The following is a 21,570-nucleotide window of genomic DNA, read 5'->3' on the forward strand; positions in this document are numbered from 1 at the left end:
ACAGATCTGTTCTCTAGTATAGTATGTCCCTCCAGAGTGTGGCTGTGTCACCACCTGGGCACTGTCAGGTGTACACATGGGGAGACCACAGGCTCAGAGGTGAGGCGGTTGGCCCAGGTGACCCGGAGAATTGCTGTGGCAACAGGGACTTGAGCCTGCAGGATGGGCGTGATGGCCCAGAGTCTCAGGCTAGACCCCTCTCCCCATGGGGACCCACAGTTACTTACAAACTCATTCAGGACCACATTTGGCCTCTCGAGCTCATCTGGGAGGGTGTGGGAGCATCTTATTTATTCATTTTAATTCAGTTCTGTGCACTGGACCACTGAAATTTCATATAGCATTCAGCGAGGTCTCCCAGTGTATTGAGCTATGATTGACATCTCCCATTGTGCAAGCCGAGGCGTACAGCATGGTGGCTTGACTTAGGTGTACGTTGTGCGGTGATTGCAAAAGGTTAGTTAACAGCCTCACCTGGTTTCCTTTGTGTGTGTGGGTAGTGAGGACTTTCAAGATCTGCTTTCTTAGCTCCTTCCAAGCACACAATACAGCGTTGCTAACCAGTCACCATGCTGTGTCACGGCCCCAGAACGCATCCATCTCCTCCCTGGAAGTGAAGTGTGTGCCCTGGATCACCCCATCCATCTCCCTCCCCTCCCCCACAGCTCCCGACAGCCACCAGCCTAGTCTTCGTTTCAATAAGTCTGGTTTTCTGAGATTCCACATATAAGTGAGATCACACAGCGTTTGTCTCTCTCTGCCTGGCTTATTCCACTTAGCATAATGCCCTCTAGTCCATCCTTGTTGCCACAAATGGCAGGAGTCCTGTCTCGAGGCTGAATCATTTCCATGCAGGTATGTTCCACGCCTTCTCTGTCCATTCGTCTGTCGTTGGACACTTGGGTGGCTTCCATGTCTTGACTATTGTGACTGACGCTGCAGCGAACATGGGGTGCAAGTACCTCTTCAAGATTCTATTCTCCAGTGGTTTTACCTATGGATAAAACCCAGAAATGGGGTTGCTGGCTCTGTTTTTCATTTGAGGAGCCTCCATGCTGTTTTCCACAGTGGCTGCAGCAGCACCGTAGTTTTCTGCTTCCTTCCTCACTGTGGACAACACCAGTCCTTGATTTCGGCACATGCCCTCATCTGTCCAGTCACTCTGTCCACCAGCCGTCACACCACAGGCCCCACAGCGGCTTTGCCACATCTTTGCCCTGAACTCACAGGCCCCGCCAGCCTTTCTGTCCACGTGAGAGAGAAATCGGCTCCAGAAAGTGCACCGCGGTCTGTTGGAAAAGGCCGGTAGTTTAGACGAGCTTTTTCTGAGATTTTCCAGGGAAGAGTTGTGTGCAAGAGACATTAAATTTCAAACGAGCCAGCTTCAGTTCAGATACTTCTCAAAGACGCAGAGCCTGAGAAACGGAAACCTCCTCAGGAGAGCAGCCATGTCCAGGCCGTTGCCTGGAGAAGCCAGTTTAGGAGGCGTGTTAGCTACGCAGAGGTTTTGAGTTTGCACTGTGCTCAACGCCACGATTGCTAGCTTCCCCCACACCTCTTTTGGCCAGGAATCCCCAGGCTGGCCTGTTACCCATGTGTTTTCTTTCTGGGGGAGGTGGTGTGTGACCTGCAGTGCTCGCTGCCTTCTTGGGTTGGGAAATATGGTCACAGTGTCCCTGAGGTCCTGGAGACAGGCGTTAGAACCCTGCTCACGAAGCTAAGGAGTGGCCAGAGATAAAAGCGGAGAGCGTTTGAAGGGCGGCGGGAAGGGGGCTGTGCTCATCCTTCAGGAGCCGTCCCCATCCTCGAGCAGGAGGTCCTGGGGCGCCCAGGCTCCGTCCCACACCTAGTCCCTCCCCCATGTGGTCCACGTGGGCCCGGCCCTGTCACCCACTCATCCCCTCCCCAGGATGAAGCCGGCTGGAAGTGTGAACGACGTGGCCCTGGATGCCTTCGATTTGGACCGAATGAAACAGGTGAGTGTGTCCTTTCCTGATAGGCCATGAAGGAGCCAGGGGCTGGGGACAATCTCGGGGGCACATGGCAGGCAGGAGGCCCATTGGAGCCCTCACTGGTGCAGAAGTCAGGAGCCAGCTGCAGAAGGCGGTTGCATTTGTCCCCAGCCCCCACCAATGCCCTCGGGGGGCTCCAGAGGTGCCTGAGGTGCAGGAGGCTGCAGGGCAGGGCTGGCCAGGGCATCACACCCCCCAGGCACACTCCATCCTTCCTCCGTCCTTCCTCCCATCCCCCTCCGGGGCGTGGGGGAGGGTGACAGTGGGTGTGCGCTCCAAGGGAGGCCCAGGACACCCCTACCCCTTCAGACACACCACCCCCAGCCAGGCCAGCTTCCCTCTGTTCCTCTGAGGCTCTGCTCCCGCAGGAGATCCTGGAGGAGGTGGTCCGGGAGCTGCACAAGGTGAAGGAGGAGATCATCGATGGTGAGTAGGGCACCCAGGGTCCCAAGGGAGGGCAGAGCCAGAGGACCCCACCCTGAGCCAGGAGGCATCCAGGGCCCAGGAAGCCTTGGCTTTGTAGTTAGGAGGGGTCATCCCCCCCCCAACAGCCTGCAGCACCCTCCCCATTCTCTCCGACCAAACGGAGGCTCAGACAAGTGAAGGGACTTGCTAAGTAATCACAGCTCCCTGGTGGTGTGACTCCTGAATCTGCGACCCCCACACCACGCATGTCCCAGGGCAGCCCCGGTAGATGGGAGGGTGATGAAGGGTGCACCCCAAAGCCCAGGGCAGCGGAGCAGCATCAGTGAGATGCTCTGTCTGCGTCAGCATCTGCGGACTTAATTGACTCATTTTATCCTCCTGCCCTCCTGGGGGTGAGGGACCAGGAAGCCACGAGACCACTGTCTGGGCCTGACCCAGCTCACAGCCTGCTGGGCCTTGGGCTGGGAGCAGGTGATGGCTCTCCCCAAAAGAGCCTCTGGTTCCAGGGGGCAGGGCCTTGTCACCGTGAATCACACCGTCCCAGCTCCCACCAGAGCCTTGGTACGGCTGGCTCAGATCTGGGCCAGGGAGACGAAAGGTCTGATCAGGCAGGGCCAGCTCAGCCCCTGGACGGAGCAGTGAGGCACCTCCTGGGCGCCTGTCCTCCCCCACCAGAGGGGGGTGAAGCCACACCTGGGGATGGCAGAGGGCTGCCTGGACTCTGGAGAGAGAGGAGAGGCGAGGGTGGGGGCCTACCTGGGGTGCCCGCAGACCCAGACCCCTGGTCGGAGCTGGGTGACCGAGCCACTCCCTGTCCTGGTCCCCAAGCAGAGAACACTGGGTTCCTGTTTGTCCAGTCGCCCTGCAGGCCTGAGCGGCACAGATAAGGAGTTAATGAATGAAGAGAGTGAGACAGAGCTGGAGCTAGAAAGGGGACAGAGGCCAACTATTAACTCAGCCTTACTGCTGAGTGTCCCCCAGGAGGGCTGCCAGGGTCGCCAGGGCTGCTTGGGACTGGAAGCGGCGTGTGCACAGGGAACAGGCAGGTGGAGGCAGTGGGTGCGGTGGGCCTGGGTCTCCGTCTGTAGGTGCAGCCACAGGTGGAAGCTGCTTCGTGGCTGGGTGGGCCCTGGGGAAGTGGGGGCTCCAGAAACATCCCCTTGTTACTTGACGAGTGCCCAGGCCTCAAACTTTTTCTCTTGGCCTTTGGCTCCAGGCCAAGTCCAGGGAAAGGCCCAAATTTGAGGGGAATCCTAGGAGTGGGACAGGAAGAAACAGACGCCCCTGCCCTCCCTGGAGGGCAGCACTTAGGCCAGGGAGTGGGGGCAGATGCCCAGCTGTCCAGACCTGCCCAGGGCTCCTGCTGGCGGCCAGCCCCTCCTAAGCTCCGAGCACAGACACCACCACCACCCCCCCACACACACAGCTGGTCCTCTAACGGATGCCAGCTGGGACGTGTAGGCGAGACCCACTAGACCCACAGTCTGTGCCAGAGCCGCTGCGCTGCTCTACTCCAGCCTGTGCCCTGATCTCTGGGAGCCTGGGTGGGGCTCAGGAGACCAGAGGCACGGAAACTACCTCGACCTCACCCAGGGCATGGGGACACCTGGGGCGTGGGGACGGGCCCTGCGGAGGAGGAGGGTGGGCTGGTCCCCATCACATCTGAGCCTCTCCTCTCTCCTCTCCCCTTCTGTCCTGTCCTCTCCTGTCCTCTCCTCAGCCATCAGGCAGGAGTTGAGTGGAATCAGCACCTCGTAGGGCGCACGGCCCTGCCGCCCGAGCCTCGCCCCCCACGGATGGCAGGGGACAGTGAGGACACAGCGGCTAAAGCTTCGACGTGCTTCACTTCAAGTCTTAATCTGTGAGAAATAGTAAAATGAGGAAAGCGTTCAGTTCCTGGATTTTTTTAGATTTTACCTGACACAGAACACCAGGTCTACGCGCCTTTTTTTGTATTTTATATTTGTCTATTTAAGTGTACATTTCTTTTGGTTTATAGAGAAGACACCCCCAAATCACGCGCTTCATTAGATGGTTCCGAGTTTCCCCCGGTGGCGCTCGGCACTGGGCGGGCGGCGGGCTGTGCAAGCGCAGCTCCGCCCGGCGTCAGTGTGAAGTCTGCCCGCGCCCGGGTGTCTGTGTCCACGTGGTAATAAACGCTTCTGTCCACACGCCCGGCTGCCGCTCTCTCTCTCGCTGGCCTGTGGTCACTCCTGGCTGGGACACCCCTTTTAGGGGGAGGCCCACTACAGAAGTGACCAGGAGTAGTAGGAGCAAGCTGGGCGCCGTGGGGGTAGCTGGGCTGGGAGGACGGGAGGGTGAGCAGGCAGCTCAGGCACTTCTGGTGGGGTCCTGGGGAGGCCACGGGAGCCACACCCACAGGGCAGTGGGAGGTGGCCAAGTGGCACCCTTGCCTGCAACATCAGAGAGGGTCCCTGAGCGTTCTGACTGGCAGGGCCAGATGGGGCACTGCGACGGGCTGGGTTGGCCTGCCCCTGCACTGGGCCCGCAGGGAGGCCCCGAGGCACTCGCCGGCCCTCCTCAGCCCCTGCGAGTTCCCATGATAGCCAGGGAGGGTCTGACTGGGCCCAGCCAGCGGCCAGGCCACCTCAGACTCAGTGGGACGCCCAGCCCCTGGCCCAGCGTCCTCTGATGGCCCCGGGGGTGGGGGCAGGGCCCCACTCTGGCTGATGACAAGGGGACCACTTTTTGTGGCCAGGCTCTGGACATACTTCATCTCACTGAGTGTCCTCACAACCCTAAAGGGCAGGAAGAGGCCTGTTCTGCCCCCTAGGAGGTCGGCTCGAGGCTCAGATCCGAGCGGCTGGCCCTGGTTCAGGCGGTTGAACTCATCTGCTTCCTCCGCCGCCCAAGTTCTGCGGGGTGGGGTGCCCAGGAGCTAACGGGGAAGATGCCCCCGAGGTCATCTGTGCCATCAGCCCCTGCCAAAGTCAGGACAGAGCCCTGTCCCCTTCACAGAGACACCAAGGACACCAGCCACTTCCCTCTGACCTGCAGTCACCTGTCTGTCCAGCCACCCCATGTCTGGCCTATGGCCCCTGTTCTGTGAGAATCTCAAGTCCCACGTCTAAGCTGGTGGGGGAGACAGACCCTACATGTCAAGCCTGCACCCTCGGGGCTCGGAAGGCTTCCCACAGGGGAGCAGGCTCGAAGCTGACCCGGAGGAGGGGGGCAGGAGCCTTCTGCCTACACCCCCGAAGGCTGGCCCCCACAAACGCAGGGCCCTCAGGAAATGCTGCCCAAGGCCCAAGCGTGGGAGCAGCAGCAGTGCCAGGGTGGGAACAGGTGGGGTGTGACCTGGGGACTGCCCACCTCCAAGGCAGCCAGGAGCCTCGTTCTCAGACCCAGGCTGGAGCTGAGACCACCCCCTCAGAAGCACGTTGTGGACGTGGAAACAAACGCCGATTTAATTCAGGGCATGGGGACACCAGAGAAATCGGCCCCGTGGAGACTGGGCGCCCTGTGAGGCCCAGGAAGGGCAGCCTGGCCTGCGATCAGCAGTGAGTCGGGTGCAGACCCAGCTTCTCCAGGCTGCGGCCGCCCAGTGTCCCCAGCATGGGACCAGGACCTGGGGGCAGGCAGCCCAGCGTTCAGGGACCAAATGCAGCCAAGCCGGTTCTGAGCTCTAGGCCGAGGGGGACAATGACAACCAGCTCTGCGGGGGGCGCGGGCAGGACACCGCAGGGTCCCTCCACTCCAGTGCCAGCAGGTCAGGCTCACAGGCTGTCCCCTGCCAGCTTGCACACTCGCTTCACCCTGGCATAGGGCCCCAGGGAGTCCTCGAACACGAAGTCCCAGAGCACCTTCATCCACGAGTGGTGCTGCGGCAGGTGGTCATAGTACTCGGGCGCGATCTTCCGCACCTGCGGGGAGGTGAACGGGTCAGAGGCCACGCCTTGGCACAGGCGCGCCTGTCACGCACGCGCACGTGTACACACGCTGACACGTGAGCATGTACACAGGCACCGAGCATGTCCACAGAGACAAGCGAGCGTATGCACACACGCACGAGCACGTACCCAGACACGAGTGTGTGCGCAGACACCCTGTCACCCCCCAGGGCGCCCGTGTCCAGCTCAGCAGGCAGGAGGCTGGCTGGCGCTGGCCCACAGCCCAGGGCGCAAGCCCCCTTCCCCGGGTTCGGACACCTGGAGCCCACGCTGGCGTTTCTGATCCAGGAGCCGGGGGGAGGCCGGGCTCTTTCCCTCCAGCACCTGCCCAGTTGAGGCACAGCCTGGTTGGTGACCATGCTCCTCCTCGCCCGCTTCCAGTGCCCTCCCCAACCCGCCAGCACTGGCCTCGGCTCCCACCACAGCCCCGCCCATCGCCCTCCTCCCAGCCTCGGTTCTTGTCATTTCCCAAATGCCTCTCTTGCACCCTCTCCCTCTCCAGCTCCCTGCCCCCATCTGCACACGACACCCTCAGCTGCCTCCTCCAGGAAGTGCTCCCAGCCTCAGCAGCGCATCAGCACCACCACCTGCCCTGCTGTCCCAGCGCAGGGGAGGCCCTCCGCTCCCCCACGGCGGGCACGCCGGTGCTCAGGGCCTGCATTACGGCTGAGACGGGCTCAGGGACAGGAGGTGACCTGCATGGGAGCAAGCAGGGGGCTGTTCACTTTGCTCAGAAGTAAAGACACGTTTGTGACCAGCTTGGGTCCAGATTCCGGCTCTGCTGCTTCCTATGGTGGGCACCTCCCCTCTCTGAGCCTCTGCCTTCTCGTCTGTGAAATGGGGATCCTGGGCAAGGAGGGACCTGCCAAATCGGCCTGTGAGGATTAGGTGAGATGGTGCCCAGCACCGAGGGACCTCAGGACCTTCAGCCGGACGGGGGAGGGGTTGAGAGGGGGAAGGAGGGGTGGGGAGGCAGGGGCTACACACAGGCTGTCGGACTCGTCACACGGGCCAGGGCGCCAACACCCACACACCCGGACAAATGCTCACACGCACAAACGTACACACCGGGCACACTCAGACACACATGCAAACTCTCAAAGGCATGTGCACACCCGTGCACACACAGACCTCACTGCCCCTCCTGCCCTCCCCAGTGCCGAGGGCACCTCCGCTCTTCTAACCACACGCCAGACCCCACTCCTCCTCCCCCTCCTTCAGAGACTCTCCATCCCGGGTCTCCCGAGGCACAGCCACCTGCCCGGAGGCTTCCACTCTGCTCCAACTCAGGCGGAGTCCCTTGGGCCAAAAGCCCCCCCTGTCCTCTCTGTGCCATGTGGGCCCCCTAGAAAGTCACAGGGCAGGGACCAGAATGAGCAGGGAGCCAGGAAGGGGAGGTGCTTCACACGCACTACCGCTGGCTGCTGCCCCATTTACAGAACAGGAAGGGGGGCACAGAGAGGGCAAGCAGTTTGCCCAAGGATGCACAGCTCAAACAGGTTTTCATTACACCCAACGGTCTGAACTGTCAATGCCCCCAAGCCCCTGCCCTGCCTGGATTCACCTCAACCTCCAGGCGGCACTCGCCTGTACTCTCCGCCTTTCCCTGTGCTGTGGGGACCACAGCTGAGAACGTGGCCACCCCGTGATGAGCACGAAAGGGAACGGAGGTCCGTGTGCCTCAGGTACCCTCCGCGACACCTCCCCGCCGCCTCAGACTCCGTGTACCCCTCCCCGCTGCACCCCGGCCCGCGTGGCCACATACCAGGGGCAGGTTGCAGCCCGGGATGCTGGGGAAGTCGTGGTGCTCCATGTGGTACCCCACGTTGAAGGTGATCCAGTTGAGGGGCCCGTAGTAGGAGTAGGTCTCGTGGCCCTTGAGGAACATGTAGTGCTCAGCCACGAAGTGGCCGGAGATGGGGTGCAGGCCCAGGCCCAGCAGGGAGCTGGCCAGCAGGTAGACCACGGGCTTGAGCCCCCAGAGGGCGAAGAGGGCCGCGTCGGCCGCCAGCTGGACCAGGGCGTTGAACACCTCCATGCGGGTCAGCGCCTTGGGGTTCACGCAGAGCGGCCGCAGGGAGTAGAACAGGGGCTGCAGCAGCAGCCAGAGCAGCTTCCGGGCGGGCGTGCAGAAGAGCCAGCCCTCCAGGCGCGTGGGCACGTCCACGTCCAGCCCGTCGCCGCCCAGGTAGCGGTGGTGGTCCACGTGGTACTTCTTGAAGGAGGCGGCGTAGGGCACGCCCACGGGCAGGTTGGCGAAGATGGCGAACCAGCGGTTGTGGGCCGCGCGGCCCGTGCCGAAGGCGGCGTTGTGCGAGATGTCGTGGATGGCCAGCGTCAGCGAGTGGTTCACGCAGCCGCCGAAGGCGTAGGCCCAGAAGAGCAGCCAGCGCCACGCCAGGCCCCGCACCAGCCAGCAGGCCAGCAGCTGCGCCAGCACCAGCCCCAGCACCGTCCACTTGAGGTGAGGGTCCGGCCGCATCAGGGCCTTGATGGCCGGGTACTTGGCTGCAGGTGGGGCCGGGAGAGAAGGCAGTGAGGGCGCCGTGGCCGCAGGGCCCCCACCGTCTGCGGGTCCTTCCTCCCCCCCCCCCTTCACGCCCCGTCCCACCTTCTGCCTTCCGCGCAGCCCCCAGGCGGTGACCCTGGATAATTCGCTGCGTGTCCTGCTAAGACCTTGCCCTGGACTTGAGGGCCTAGGGGCAGCCTGGCCTGTGGGCGCAGAACCGGGCCAACCTGCCTCCCCACCCCCCGGGGGCTCTGGGGCACACTTCCCGGAGGAAGGGGGGGTCTTTGCCACCAGCCTAAATAAAGAGGTGTCGCCATGGGTCACAGAAATGTAATGTCAGAAATCAAAGCAGCTGCAGAGCCAGGAGCTGCCGGCTGCCCAGGTGAACCGCACACGGTGCGGGGATTGTGAGGGGACTGACGCCTCAGCCCGGACGCCCCAAGCCCATCAGGAACCTGGGAGGGGCTGGGTGGCCAAGGGAGGGCCCGCGGAGGGCTCTGGCTTGCTCTCAAGTGTTTCCGTTTAAACAAGATCTGAAGGAAATCAGATAAAACGTTGAACGCCTTCATTTCGGATGATGGGTGTTATGGTATCTTTTGTACTTTTCTGTTTTGTTTTACAGAAAAGGAAAACGAGGGGGGGAGCTGGCCAAGCCCACGGGGCCCTCCCGGAAAGGCACTGGGACAGCTCCGGCTGAGGCGGGGGCAAGGACGCAGGTTAATCCTGCGCCTTACGAGGGCTCATCAGCAAACAAGGCCCGCGGGCCACCAGAAGGCCACCTGCGCACGGCTCAGGGCTGTGTAAAAGCTTGAGGCTGGGAGGTGGAGACCACGCTGAGGGACTCCCAGGCTGATGAACTCTCCCCCTGGCCTGCCCATGCCGCCCCGTGGTGGCTGCTTGTGTCATGGCTGCACAGTGGGAGGTGACCTGGCTGCCCAGTAAAGGCCAGAGGCCCCATAGGGTGCTGGGAGCCCCAGCATCATCCCACCAGGTGGGGCAAGACTGGGGGGCCCAGGCAACTTGTGGGACCCCTTGGGGGGGGTGCAGGGGGCAGGCCTCATCCAAGTTTGTTCCTGCCCCAAAAGGGGTCAGAGTGAATGGGACACTTCAGAGGAAGTTGCGTGGGCAGATGGGTGCCTCCAGCGGGAGGTGGGAGCTTGGGGAGTGGGAATCCAGCAAGGGAAACAAGCGTCCCCATGATGGCGGCGGGAGGGGGAAGGATGTGCCACAACCTCCGCCTCAGGAGAGCTCGCTCACAGCCTCACCCACAGCCCAGTGCCAGGCAGTCGCATGCAAAGTGCCCTGAACCTTTGCCTACCTGGCTCTGGGGCTGGCACCAAGACCAAGAGGCTCTGCCAGCCTCCCGCTCACCAGCCGTGGCCTCTGGGCAACAACCTCCCCTCTCAGGCAACCGGGGCCAGGCCCTCCCCTGCCAAAGCGCACCTGGGAGCCAGCCAGCCACCAGCCTCCACAGGGTGGGCCTCCCCAGCTTCCCCTTGGAAGGGGGCCAAGCCTGGGGCAGGAGGGCAGGGCAGGCTACACCTGTGCTGGGTGAGCACAGCCTTGCAAGCTCTGGGGCAGTGGGCACCAGACCCTGGCTCTGGGATCCGGGCCAGCACACAGACCACGCCCGTCCCAAGCCCGCCCCCCCCCAGGCAGAGGCAGTCACAGAGCTGCCAGCCGTGACCTTGTGGGCTGCCAGTGGGCCTCAGGTGCCCCGTCATCAAACAATAAGTCCTACCTGGGAGGCAGGTAAAGGAGATCCCTGCAGATGCCTCCCCCGCCGGGCCCCTGCCCGGCCCACCTTCGGGGGGCCCAGTGCCCCATCCCCCTTTCCCAGTAGTTTCCCACAGACTCAGCTGCCCTGTCGGGCGTAGGGTGCCTGGTCCCCAGCCCCTCCCCAGGCTGACCGAGTAGGCCCCGCCACCCCACCGCCCCAGCCTCGGCTCCCCATCTGAGGCCCCATCAAGGCCTGAGCCCTGGGCACTGTTATGACTGTTGTCAAGCAGTTTTCAGACCTGAAAGTAAGCACATCCCGTTCCTGCCCTCTGGGGCCCTGGGCGCTGCTCAGGGAGGCCAGCTTCGGGCCCCGGGCTTGCTCTGACCCGCGAGACCAGGCCCAGCGCTCCCAGGCCGCACGGGTCGCTGGACCAGGCCATCCTGCCAGAAGCAGTGAAATGTGGGACCAGCGGGTGAGGCAGCTGTGCGCTGGGCAGCTCAGGGGCAACCCCCGAGAAGGGGCCAAGCGCGCAAGCCCCAGGAAGGCGCCTGGGAGCACCTTCCAGACCACAGAGCAGGAAGGGGCCCCCGTGCGTCAGGCAGGCCCAGCACGGCCATCGGGGAGGCCTGCACAGGCGCTGAGGCCGGCAGCATGGTCCCGGGGGCCCTGGCTAAAGGTATGGGGGGCAGGACCCCACGGGCTCAGAGAGCAGCGGGGAACTGGTGCCCAGTGCATTTGGAAGTGGTACCGGCTAGGAGGCCTCCCATGGAGACGCCAGAAAGGCCCCTCCAGGAATGGGGCTCCTCCAGACTGTCCTACCAGCCCTGCTGACCCCCTCCCCCCCACCCCCACCCCGTCTCCCAGATGGAAACTCAGTCCTCACTCAAGGAAATCGGATCTCTAACTGGTTCAATTCTAGAGCTTCCGGCTCCCTGGGGAAGTGGGAGGCCTGGGGGACTCCCAGGGAGCCGCTCTGAGGACCACCAGCCACACAGACCACCAGAGGCTGAGGTCACAGGGCAGGAGTTGGGGTAACTGGAGCCAAGGGTTTGGGGTGTCAGCTGAGGGAGGTCAAGGAGAGTTATGGACAGGAAGAGGGGTGAGATGGCCAAGGGGTGAGGGGCGAGTATGGGCACTGGGAGGACATAATGCCAAGGTGGGGTCATGGAGAAGGCAAGGGGTGCAAGCCCAGCAGGAAGGGCCTCTTCCAGGGGCCCAGGAAAGGCGGACAGAGGGCAGGGTGTGAGTGGGGGGGGGAGGCCGTCTCTGGGCCCCAGGAGAGGCGGAATGCCTGAGGAGAAAGAGAGAACCGCATCCCCCAACAGCCCCAAGAGGAGCCCTGGGCCCTGGCTGGATGCCAAAAGCTGGCCCCGCCTGACCAGGCTCTGCCCCCCAGGGCACCTCAGCTGACTTCGGGGACCCTGCCACTCAGGCCTCCAGCTCAAAGGACAGGAGCAGCTGGGCTAGGACCTGCGTGTAGCCCAGCGTGGATGGCCACCTGGAACCAAAGACAAACACATCTGTGCAAACATCTCGGCCAGAGCCCAGAGCAGCTGGGCAGCCGGCCATGAGTGACAGCCATCGCTAGAAGTCACGCTGTCCAGGCACGACACAGAAAGGGGGGTCTGAGGCCCAGGGAGGCCCGGAGAAGGGTCAGACGAGGCAGGGCGATGCCAACGGGGCCAGGCGGGGACCTTGGGACCCGGAGTCCAGGCCTGCAGGATGCAAGCGGGGACCAGGCCTGGATACAGACATCAGCAGGGGCCACGTGCCCGGCGTCTGACACACACCAGCTCTGTCAGCCTTCACCCCCCTGCCCAGGAGGGACCAGCCCCCATCATAGAGAGAAGGAAGCGGGCTCCACCTCCAGGTGAACCACCAGCCCCTCTGGAGAGGGAGGGGGGCTTCGCAAGGCTGCCTCAGCCCCCAGAGGAGCAGTTTCCCCGAGCTGGGGAGAATCCGGGAGCAGCCCACGCTGGTTGCCCTTGGGCAAGGCCCCCTCCCCCTCTAGGGCTGCTGCTCACCTTCGGTCCCCAAGGTGCCCACTCGGACAGCCTGGGCTGTGAGCCCATGGAGGTGGGTCTGCCCTGGGCCACCTGGGAGTGGGGGAGGGGAGGCGGCGGCAGGTGCTGAGGGGTGGGACGCGCACCAGCAGGTGCCTGCATTTACATGCATCACATCTATTTACATACGGGACGGGCTCGGTCCTAACGACCCAGAGAGCAGAGCCGCAGGACACGCTGCTGGGAGGGAGGGCACCCTGACCCTACCCACACGGATCCCACGGAACAGCGTCAACTGAGGACCACGGTTATTCCACCACTTCTCACAAGTGCTGCTGGGCCAGCCGGCTGCAGGGGAGATGGCAGCTGGCAGGGGAGGCTGCTGGGCCCTCACCCCCCGCAGGCTGCGGGGTCCCAAGGCCTGCCCCAGGCTCCTGCCCCAGCCGCAGGCCTTCCCCAGTCGCTGTGATGAAGTCCCTTCCTCCGGGTCTCCAGCAGGACTCCCAAGAACACTAGGGCTCCTTCCCGCTTCCACCTGGACCCTCCACACACGGGCCCCCCACCACCTAGAACTGGACACCCCTCCCCCAGGGCCTCGACGCCCTGCACGCGGGCCTCCTGTGACACAGACTCCTGTCACCCATGTCTCCCAAGTCTGGGACATTCCCGCTGCCCACCTGCTTCCCAGCTCCCCGCTGACCCTGTACCCACAGGCTGCTGCACGCGGGCGCCAGGAGCCCCAAGCGCCTCCCCTCACCTGTCCACACCCGCGGCCCTGTAACCTTACCTGTGACAACCTCTCCTGACAAAGGCGCCCGACGCCCTCCTAATCCCCGCTCCCTAGCGGCTCCCAGGAGCCCAGCCCAGCGCTTGGTAAGCCACCTCCCCCGGCTCACCTCCGGCCTTTGCAGACTTGGAGCCACAGGCGAGTCTCACCCTGTCCGGCCAGAATGGGAGGCGCTCTGCGGACCCGGTTCAGCAGAGAACATGTGGGAAGTGGCCCAAAGTGCCTTCAGGAGTCACTGTTCTCAGCCTCACCTGCCTCTCGCTAAACCTGCTTTTCATTTGTTGACAAATATTTGCTTATGGTCTATGGCAGCTGGGCGCCAGACCACAGAGATGGAAGGGGTTCCCAGGGGTGGGGGTGCAGGGCACGGGCAATGTGCCCCACACTGAACGCACCAGGGGAAGGCCCCACACACACACACACACACACGCACGCAAAGGCCCATGACATTCCAGCTAAACCTCGAGGATGTAAGCCCTGGCCGGGTGACTCAGTCGGCTGGAGTGTCATCCTGATGTGCCAGGGTTTCGGGTTCAGTCTCCGGTTGGGGTGCGTGCAGGAATCTACCAGTGAATACATGGGTGGGTGGAGCAATGGATCGATGTTTCTCTCTCTCTCTCTCTCTAAAAATCAATAAACATTTTTTAAAAAAGGATTTGGATTGCCCAGCTGGCGTGGCTCAGCAGTTGAGCATCAACTTAGGATCCAGGACATCGTGGTTCGATTCCCGGTCAGGGCACATGCCCAGGTTGCCGGCTTGACCCCCAGTCAGGGGGCTTGCAGGAGGCAGCCGACCAATGACTCTCTCATCATTGATGTTTCTCTCTCTCTCTCCCTCTCCCTTCCTCTCTCTAAAAATCAATAAAGACATTTTTTAAAAAAAGACAAGACAGGACAGAAAAAAAGTACTCCAGTGAAAAGACAAAGGACAGACCGGGGAAGGTACTTGTAACCTGTTGCAAACACTGTGCCACCGTAAGCCGTAGGAACAAAATTCTCACAGATCAAGAAAAAGGGCATCGATGGAAAGGAACCAAGGGTGTGAGCAGGACACTCATGAAAGCAGCAGAGAAATCGGAAGAAAGGCTCAGCCTCATTCATCAGCTGAGAAACGCCACTAAGACAGGGTGTCTACCACCATCCACTGGCAAGGACGGAACCTCGCGCTACGTAATGGGGAACGCTGGGCCCCTAGCACCCCTCGAGCTCCTGGCAGGCGCTGGCCTGGAGCCAGAAACATGCCTGTTGCTTCATGGGTTCACTCCGCCTCCCTGGGAGGCCAGAGCCAAGCCAGGCCCGGAGGGAACAGCCCAGGTGGAGGTGGAACTGGGCCTGGGCCTGGCCCTGCCCGGGAGAAGCTCAGAGCTGAGTGGGGAAGGCAGACGGTTGAAGCAATCACGTCGCACACCAAGGCAGGACTGAAGACAGGGCAAAGGCTGCCGGTGAAAGTGCCCGGCCCACGGGAGCAGCAGGAGCAGGGAGGAGCTCGGAGGGGAGGTAGGCAGTGGTGTGGGCCTTAGTTCACCTGCCGAAGGCCAGCGGCTCCTCCCCTTCCCAACGCCACCATCAGCGGTGATGATCTGTGCCTGTCGCTTGAAATTGACCATGACAGGAATATTGACAGATCAGGGCCCTTGCTCCCTCCAGAGACTCAATCATTTCACGTTGACCAGCATGCCGTGTGTGTGTGTGTGTGTGTGTGTATGTGTGTGTGTGTGTGTGTGTGTTTAGAGAATGTTTCCAAGAAAAGGGACATTTAGGCTGAAGCCTGAAGGATGCATAGGAGTTCGGTAGGGGGAAAGAATTCAGGCAAAGGGAACAGCATTTGCAAAAGCCATGAAGTAGGAAACAGGCAGGTGGGGCACATTCCACAAAGTGGCTAGAGAGCAAAAAGGAAGGAGAAGGGACAGGGGCCAGAGCCTGGGGGTGCCCCAAAGGCCAATGCAGAGGCGGGGACTTGAGTAAGGGAGGGCCTTGGAGGCTCTGAGCAGAGAGAACATAATCAGGTTGGTCAGGGTCCAAGAGGAACCCCGTAAGTATCACCTGTTATCTGCGCTGCTGTGGGCGGGACCAGCCAGCACCCCGCCCCTCCTCCCCACCCAGCTTAGGACCCCAGCTTTCCTTGGCCAGCCCTTCCCATGTCCATCACGGCCCACTGACCAATCAGAGGTCACAGCTCTGGCCAGATTAGCTGGCTCAAGGGGAGGTCACGCTACTCAGGGCAGGAGGGGTGGGAGGCACCCCTCTCTCTTCTGTGGAATCTCCGAGCTGGGTGGGCACAGGTTGGGCACCGCCTGCAGGCTGCCTGGTAGAGGAGGGCAGGGCCTCTGTGCCGACTGCAGCAGGGACAGGGGCACGAGAGAATGGCCCTGGGACCAACCTGCTCCCCCCTGCAGCCTCATCTCTGTGGCTGGGTGGGGACGGGGCACAGGCTCCCCAGCGAGCAGAGCGGAGAGCTCGGCCAGCTCTGGTCTGGATCTCACCGCTTTGCCACTGGGCGATCCCCGGCCAAGCTCTTTCCCAAACAAATAACTCAGCCAGTGCCAACAGTCTTACTTCCTTGTTTTCCCTTGATTATTTGAACTTCTTTTTACTACGTGTGCGCCCTATTTTTGTAAGTAAAGATCAAAAACAAAATCAAAAAGCTATTTGTTCTTGAAAAGACAAATCCAAAGCCTGCTTCTCCCTCCCCAGCCCTGTCCACGCCTGGCTTCAAGTCTAATCTCACTGGGACCAGACTCCTGCGGGCTCTGTTCCCACCCTCACAGTGCAGGAAGCCTCAGCCCCGCCCGGGACACATGGCTCTCAGGGACTGCGCGGGGGTCCCCTTTTGCTAGGACACCGTGCCCTGGGGAGCACGTCCCCACCCAGGCGGGCAGGAGCTGCACCTGGACTTTGGTCCCGCGTAAAGCACTCGGCCAGCTCCCTGCCAAGACTTTCTGGGTCCTGGCTCCGAGATTAGCATCTTTATTGAGCATCCACTGGCCCTGGCAGGTTGGCAGGGGCACAGCAGATACCCGGGTGAGGCCGCAGCACGTCCTGAGCGGGAGTCTGCCTGAACCCCAGCCTGGCCTCTGTGGCCTCCAAGCTGTGTGGCCCTAGGCAAGCCGCCTCCCCTCTCTGAGCCTCACGGTGCTGCCTCCCCTGTGAAGAGACGCTGGCTGGCGGGTACGCACACACTGTCTCTCCAGCTGGGAAAGGCACAGGCCCGTCCCCGCGTTGGGGAGAACTCGGACCTAACAGCAGGAGGTAATAGTTGTCAGGCAGGTAACTCTTACCCTCAGCACCTAACGTTGCCTCCATTTAACCTGCACAACTCTGTAAATAAAGCACTACCGTGAACCCCTTTCAACTCCAACAAGCCTCCACTTCCTCATCGGTTTATTGACTTGCCTGGGGTCACCTGGCTAACGAGGTCTTTGCCAGGTAGTCACTCCACAGCCACGCCCTGGACCCCTGCAGACTGCCCCAGAGAGATAAGGGCCCGTGGACAGATGCCACGGAGCACCCTCACCCAGCCAGGGTCCACAAGGGCAGCCAGGGGGGCTTCCTGCAGGAGGTGGAACTGGGCAAGAGCTAGCTGGACAAAGCAGGGAAGAGGGACATTCAGACGGGAACAGCTTGTATAAATGCCAGGGAGGGAGGGAGAATGGCACATTCCAAGTTCATTAGTTCACAACTAGATACAAAGGGAGGGATCCACAGCACCCGGTGGAGACAGACTTGATCAAGGGTCCCCGGAGAATCAGCCTTGAGGTCCCCGCCCTGGCCAGGTCGCCTCCCTCCCCAAGTCTTCCAGCCTTCCCGGTCACCCTGTCCAGCAGCTCCCAGGATGGGTTCCAGGCCTGTGGCTCCTCTCTTTAGAGAGGTCCTTCACCGTGACCTGGAGTGCTGGGTACCACACTGGGCACCTTGCCATCCGAGATCTCCTTTCCTCCTCATGTCCGCTCCGCCAGGCCAGGATGAACGTGCCCACTGTGAAGACGCCACGACACGTCCCCCAGCCTTCTCTACCTGGGGCCAGGTGCCCAGTGAGTCCTGTGAGGGGAAGGTGGCGGGAGCCGGGGGACAGGACAGACACATAGCCTTGCCTTGGACCTGCTGAGGGGGCAGCAGCCACGAAGCCTGCTCTCCGGTGGGAGCTGGTGGGAGGGAGAACCAGATGATCACCAAGGCCCCTCCCAGCCACCCCCACGAAGCTCACGGGTGTAGGGACGATGCTGCCACTGGTGAGAACACACACAATGCTGGGTTGTCGCTCACTTCTCAGGAGAAAACCGCAAAGTCACAAACCCACCCAGGCGTCTCCAGCCCCTGGTCCCCCAGCTAGAGCAGGGTGCAGTCATGCACTGACCACTCGACGCATCGGCGTCTGGGAGGTTTAAAAGTCACAGGGAGCATTCACCCTGGCCAGATAGCTCAGCTGGTTAGATACGCGAAGGTTTCGGGTTCGATCCTTGGTCGGGGCACATCCGAGAACCAACCAAGGAATGCATAAATAAGTGGAACAACAAATCGAGGTCTGTCTCTCTCCCCTTCCCTTTCTCTCTCTAAAAATCAATAAAAAAATTAAAAAGTAATAGGATGTGCCCGGCTGGCGTGGCTCAACGGTTGAGCGTCGACCTATGAACCAGGAGATCACAGTTCGATTCCCAGTCGGGGCACATGCCCGGGCTGCAGGCTCGGTCCCCAGCCGGGGGGTGCAGGAGGCGGCCGATGGGTGACTCTCTCATCATGGATGTTTCTCTCTCTCTCCCCCTCTCCCTTCCTCTCTCGGAAATCAATACAAACATATTTTTTTTCAAAATGTAATAGAATGCATATTTCCATAGTCTTGGGGTGGGGCAGGGAGACACCAAAGGTCCAACGCTAAAGAAAAAAGCCAGTCCATTCAAATGCATTAAGAAAACAGTTTCTGCGACAAAGACAAATTACAAAGAAAACTGATTTGCAACATATAAGACGCAGGGTTGAAAGTCTCCAGCACAAAGAGCTCTAACAACCAACAAGCAAAAGGCCAAGCTGAGAAAAAAAAAAAAGTTACGCCGGCCGGTTAAACACGAAAACCAGTCACCCAATAAATGCGCATTAAGCCCAGGGCGAGCCGGCAGCGCTGCCTCGGTCCCGCCGGGAAGGCGCGGGGCTCGGCCCGCCCAGCGGCGCAGGGAGGCGGGTGCGCGTCCGCCCCGCCGGGGCCGCCTCGCGCCCGGGGGCGAGTTGGGTGGCATCTAACGAACGCCGTTTGGGAGCTGTGGGCCCTTTACCCCGTAATCCTGGGTCCCGAGGACGCCGCTGGCACGAAAGCGAAGCCCCAGGACGGGTGGCCATGTGCGTAAAAACGACCTCTCGGGACACTAGACGGCAGAGGGGCGGCCCCGCGAATCCGGCCACGACGCGGGACGGGATGGGCGGGATTCTTTGGGACAATCTTTGGATTTTGGAACAGTCGTAGCCCCGGTTTGGCGTTTGCTGCCTTCGAGGTGCCCCTTCTGTCTACCCTCGGGATGGGCTTGGCGCAGAGGCCCCGCCGACGGGGCGCCCGGGGGCGCCCGGTGGACGCGCAGGGGCCGGGCTGCGTCCTGCGCGGGGGGCGGCGCGTTCCCCGCACCCGGCCCCCGGCGCCCCCCCTGCGCGGCCGCGCCCCCGAGCCCGGGTTTGCGCGCGGGACCCCCGCCCACGGACGCGGCAGGTGAGACGCGCTCCCCGGCGCGCGGGTGTCCGGGTCCTGGATCCCAAGTCCCGGGCGCAGACGGGGCCGGGGGCGCTCCCACCCCCCGCGGGGCATCGCCCGGCGCTCACCCAGCATCTCCTTCCGGCGCTGCGTGTGCGGCTGGTCGGTGTAGACCCACTCGAAGTCGCTGCGGCCCGCGCGGTTGCCCATGGTGGGCCGGGAGCGCGGCGCGGAGGGGGCTCGGCTCGGCTGCGCTCCACCTGTTGCCGGCTCCGCCGCGCGCGAGGCGGTTCGAGGCTCCGGGGCGGGGACTGACTCGGGGGGCGGGGCCGCGTGCGCCCCGGGACTGCCAGGCTTGGGGTGGTGCCAATTCAGGTCCCCTGCAGCGCCGCCCAGGCCTGCGGTGCAGGGCGCGGTGGCTCTTGGAGCCGGTGTTACCTCCGTGGGACAATGAAACTATGAGCGCGACCCGCTGGAGTGCCGGGCCCCCGGGTGGTGCGGGACCCCGGGCGCGCACAGCCGCGCTCCCCGCCCGGCTCCCCAAGGAGCTGTCCTGCGTCACGGAGGCCAAGCAGCGGCGGAGCACCTGTTCCCCGAGGCCCGGACCCACTCGCGTTCCTGCTGCTCGCGTCCCACTGACGAGGGGCGTTGGGGGCGGAATAGAAACGAATGGTGCCAGCAAACAGGTGCTCAGAAAGACGCGGCACAGCTATTTCCCTTCCCACACCCACTCCTTGAAGGCAGGGGCGCGGACGGCAGATGACACGCCTCCGACAGACTCATGGTGGAGTCAGCCCCCAGCCCTGCCTTCAGGGAAGCCGAGGGACACGGGGACGCAGGCACGGAGAGGCCTGGATGACTCAGGGGGATGCTGCTGTGACACAGGCAGGGGAAACGAAGGGCCAGCAGAGGGGCCTTTTGCATGGGGCCTTGAAATATGAGTAGAAGTTCAATAGCTAAAAGGAGAGAGGGCAAAATTAAAAAAAAAAAAATTTTAAATAAAAAGGGGGAGGGCATTGGTAGTGGAAGAAACAGCATATGCAAAGGCTCAGACGCTTGGGAGAACGCTGACGTTTTCTGAAGGGAGAGCCCGGGTTTTTGGAGAGGGAGGGTGCAGGGCTCCTCATGTTCACCTTCTAGGGACGCCTCTCTTCCTCTCTCCTGGGAGGGGGCGCCTGGCGCGCCTGAGGACCGCGGCCTGGCCGGTGCCGGGAGCTGCCCGTAGCAGGCGGGCCTCGCAGCCCAGGGACCACAAGGCAGCCAGGTAATTGGTGAGCTTCCCTGCAGCCTCCCGGGAGTCCATGGTCCAGGGGTGTGGTCCGCACGGCAGGCCTCCCTCAGCCCAGGGCAAAGGCAGTCCTGGCATGAGCTGGGGAATAGAACGACCGTGCCCGGGCATCCTAGATAACCAGCCACCTATCCGAGTCAGGTGTGGGCAAGACAGCAAACAGAGATGGGATCCCCCATCGGCAGGAAGGCCCTCAGAGCCTATGGTTGCCAGCACCCCTTGCGGCCCCTGGGGTCCCCGGCCCAGCTCACACAGCTGGGAAACAGAACTCACCCCTCCCCAGGGTAACCTGCTCTGTTCCCAGCCAGAGGGACCCTCCCACCAGCTGGCACTTTACAGATAAGGAAATTGAGGCTCAGGGCTGACCAGGGCCTCCCCTAAGGTGCACTGGCATAAGCAGCGAAGCGGGACAGCCCCAATCTTCGACCTGAATGCCCAGAGTCCGAGTGTTGGCCCCATGCTGCAATGAGATCTAGGTCCCAGTTCTGCCCTGGGACATGACCGTATCTGCCAGCTATCTATGCCCCAGGAAAAGGCTCAGATAAGTCACCCACGTCTACTCCAGGACTCAGCATGTCCCAAGAAACCAGCCTAATGACTTCATGGTACAGAGAAGGAAACTGAGGCCTAATGGGGGATGAGTCAAAGGACACATTGGAGACACTCCCAATCCTGGGCCCTGACCAAGTGCCCCCAAGGCCCTGAGGTCGGCCTAGACCATAGAAACTCGGAATCAGGTGGGCAGCTTGCCTTGCCTGGAACACATGGGATAGCTCCCCTCCCCGACGGCCCAGGTCCCAGCAAGGAAGGACAACACGTATGGTCTGTCAGGTGGTGCCCTGGATGGGATCTTGGGGCAGGAAAGGGGCATTAAGGACAAACAAAGGGAACCTGAATACAGTATGGACTTTGGTTAAAAATAGTGTGTCGAGCCCTGGCCAGGTAGCTCAGTTGGTTAGAGCATCATCCCCATATGACAGGTTTGTGGGTTCAATCCTGGGTCAGGGCACATACAGGAATCAATCATGGCCCGGCTGGCGGGGCTCAGCGGCTGAGCATCGACCTAGGATCCAGGAGCTCGAGGTTCGAGTCCTGGTCAGGGCACGTGCCCGGGTTGCGGGCTCGATCCCCATTGCCGGGCATGCAGGAGGCAGCCGATCAGTGACGCTCCCATCACTGATGTTTCTCTCTCTCCCTCTCCCTTCCTCTCTCTGAAAAGCAATGATAAAAATATCCTCCCATG

At 62.0% G+C, this 21,570-nt stretch overlaps 2 protein-coding genes across 8 annotated transcripts in view; one reads left to right on the plus strand and one right to left on the minus strand.

The window, feature by feature from the left end:
* EVL (Enah/Vasp-like) overlaps positions 1-4,609 on the plus strand; it is a 99,200-nt gene extending 94,591 nt beyond the window's left edge. For 4 of the 6 annotated variants that reach the window (XM_081118287.1, XM_081118284.1, XM_081118285.1 and 1 more), the window contains 3 exons: positions 1,910-1,976; positions 2,381-2,438; positions 4,159-4,609. In XM_081118287.1, coding sequence (XP_080974413.1) covers positions 1,910-1,976; positions 2,381-2,438; positions 4,159-4,196 — 163 coding nt within the window. In that variant the 3' untranslated portion in view covers positions 4,197-4,609. Of the gene's footprint in view, positions 1-1,909; positions 1,977-2,321; positions 2,439-4,158 lie in introns of all 6 variants that reach the window. The other 2 variants (XM_081118286.1, XM_081118283.1) reach the window with 1 other exon arrangement.
* Positions 4,404-19,317, minus strand: DEGS2 (delta 4-desaturase, sphingolipid 2). Of its 2 annotated transcripts, none has more exons than XM_081118354.1 (3): positions 19,168-19,317; positions 8,115-8,857; positions 4,404-6,322 (listed from the first exon to the last, which is right to left on the minus strand). In XM_081118354.1, the coding sequence occupies exons 1-3, from the start codon at positions 19,247-19,249 to the stop codon at positions 6,176-6,178; spliced, it is 972 nt and encodes a 323-aa protein (XP_080974480.1). In that variant the 5' UTR covers positions 19,250-19,317; the 3' UTR covers positions 4,404-6,175. The 2 variants fall into 2 exon arrangements, with proteins under 2 accessions (XP_080974480.1, XP_080974481.1); XM_081118355.1 differs by lacking the exon at positions 19,168-19,317 and adding an exon at positions 13,478-13,617.
* Positions 19,318-21,570: the final 2,253 nt, after the last annotated feature.

This window comes from Miniopterus schreibersii (assembly GCF_964146895.1).
Source record: "Miniopterus schreibersii genome assembly, chromosome: 1".
Classification (NCBI taxonomy): domain Eukaryota; kingdom Metazoa; phylum Chordata; class Mammalia; order Chiroptera; family Miniopteridae; genus Miniopterus; species Miniopterus schreibersii.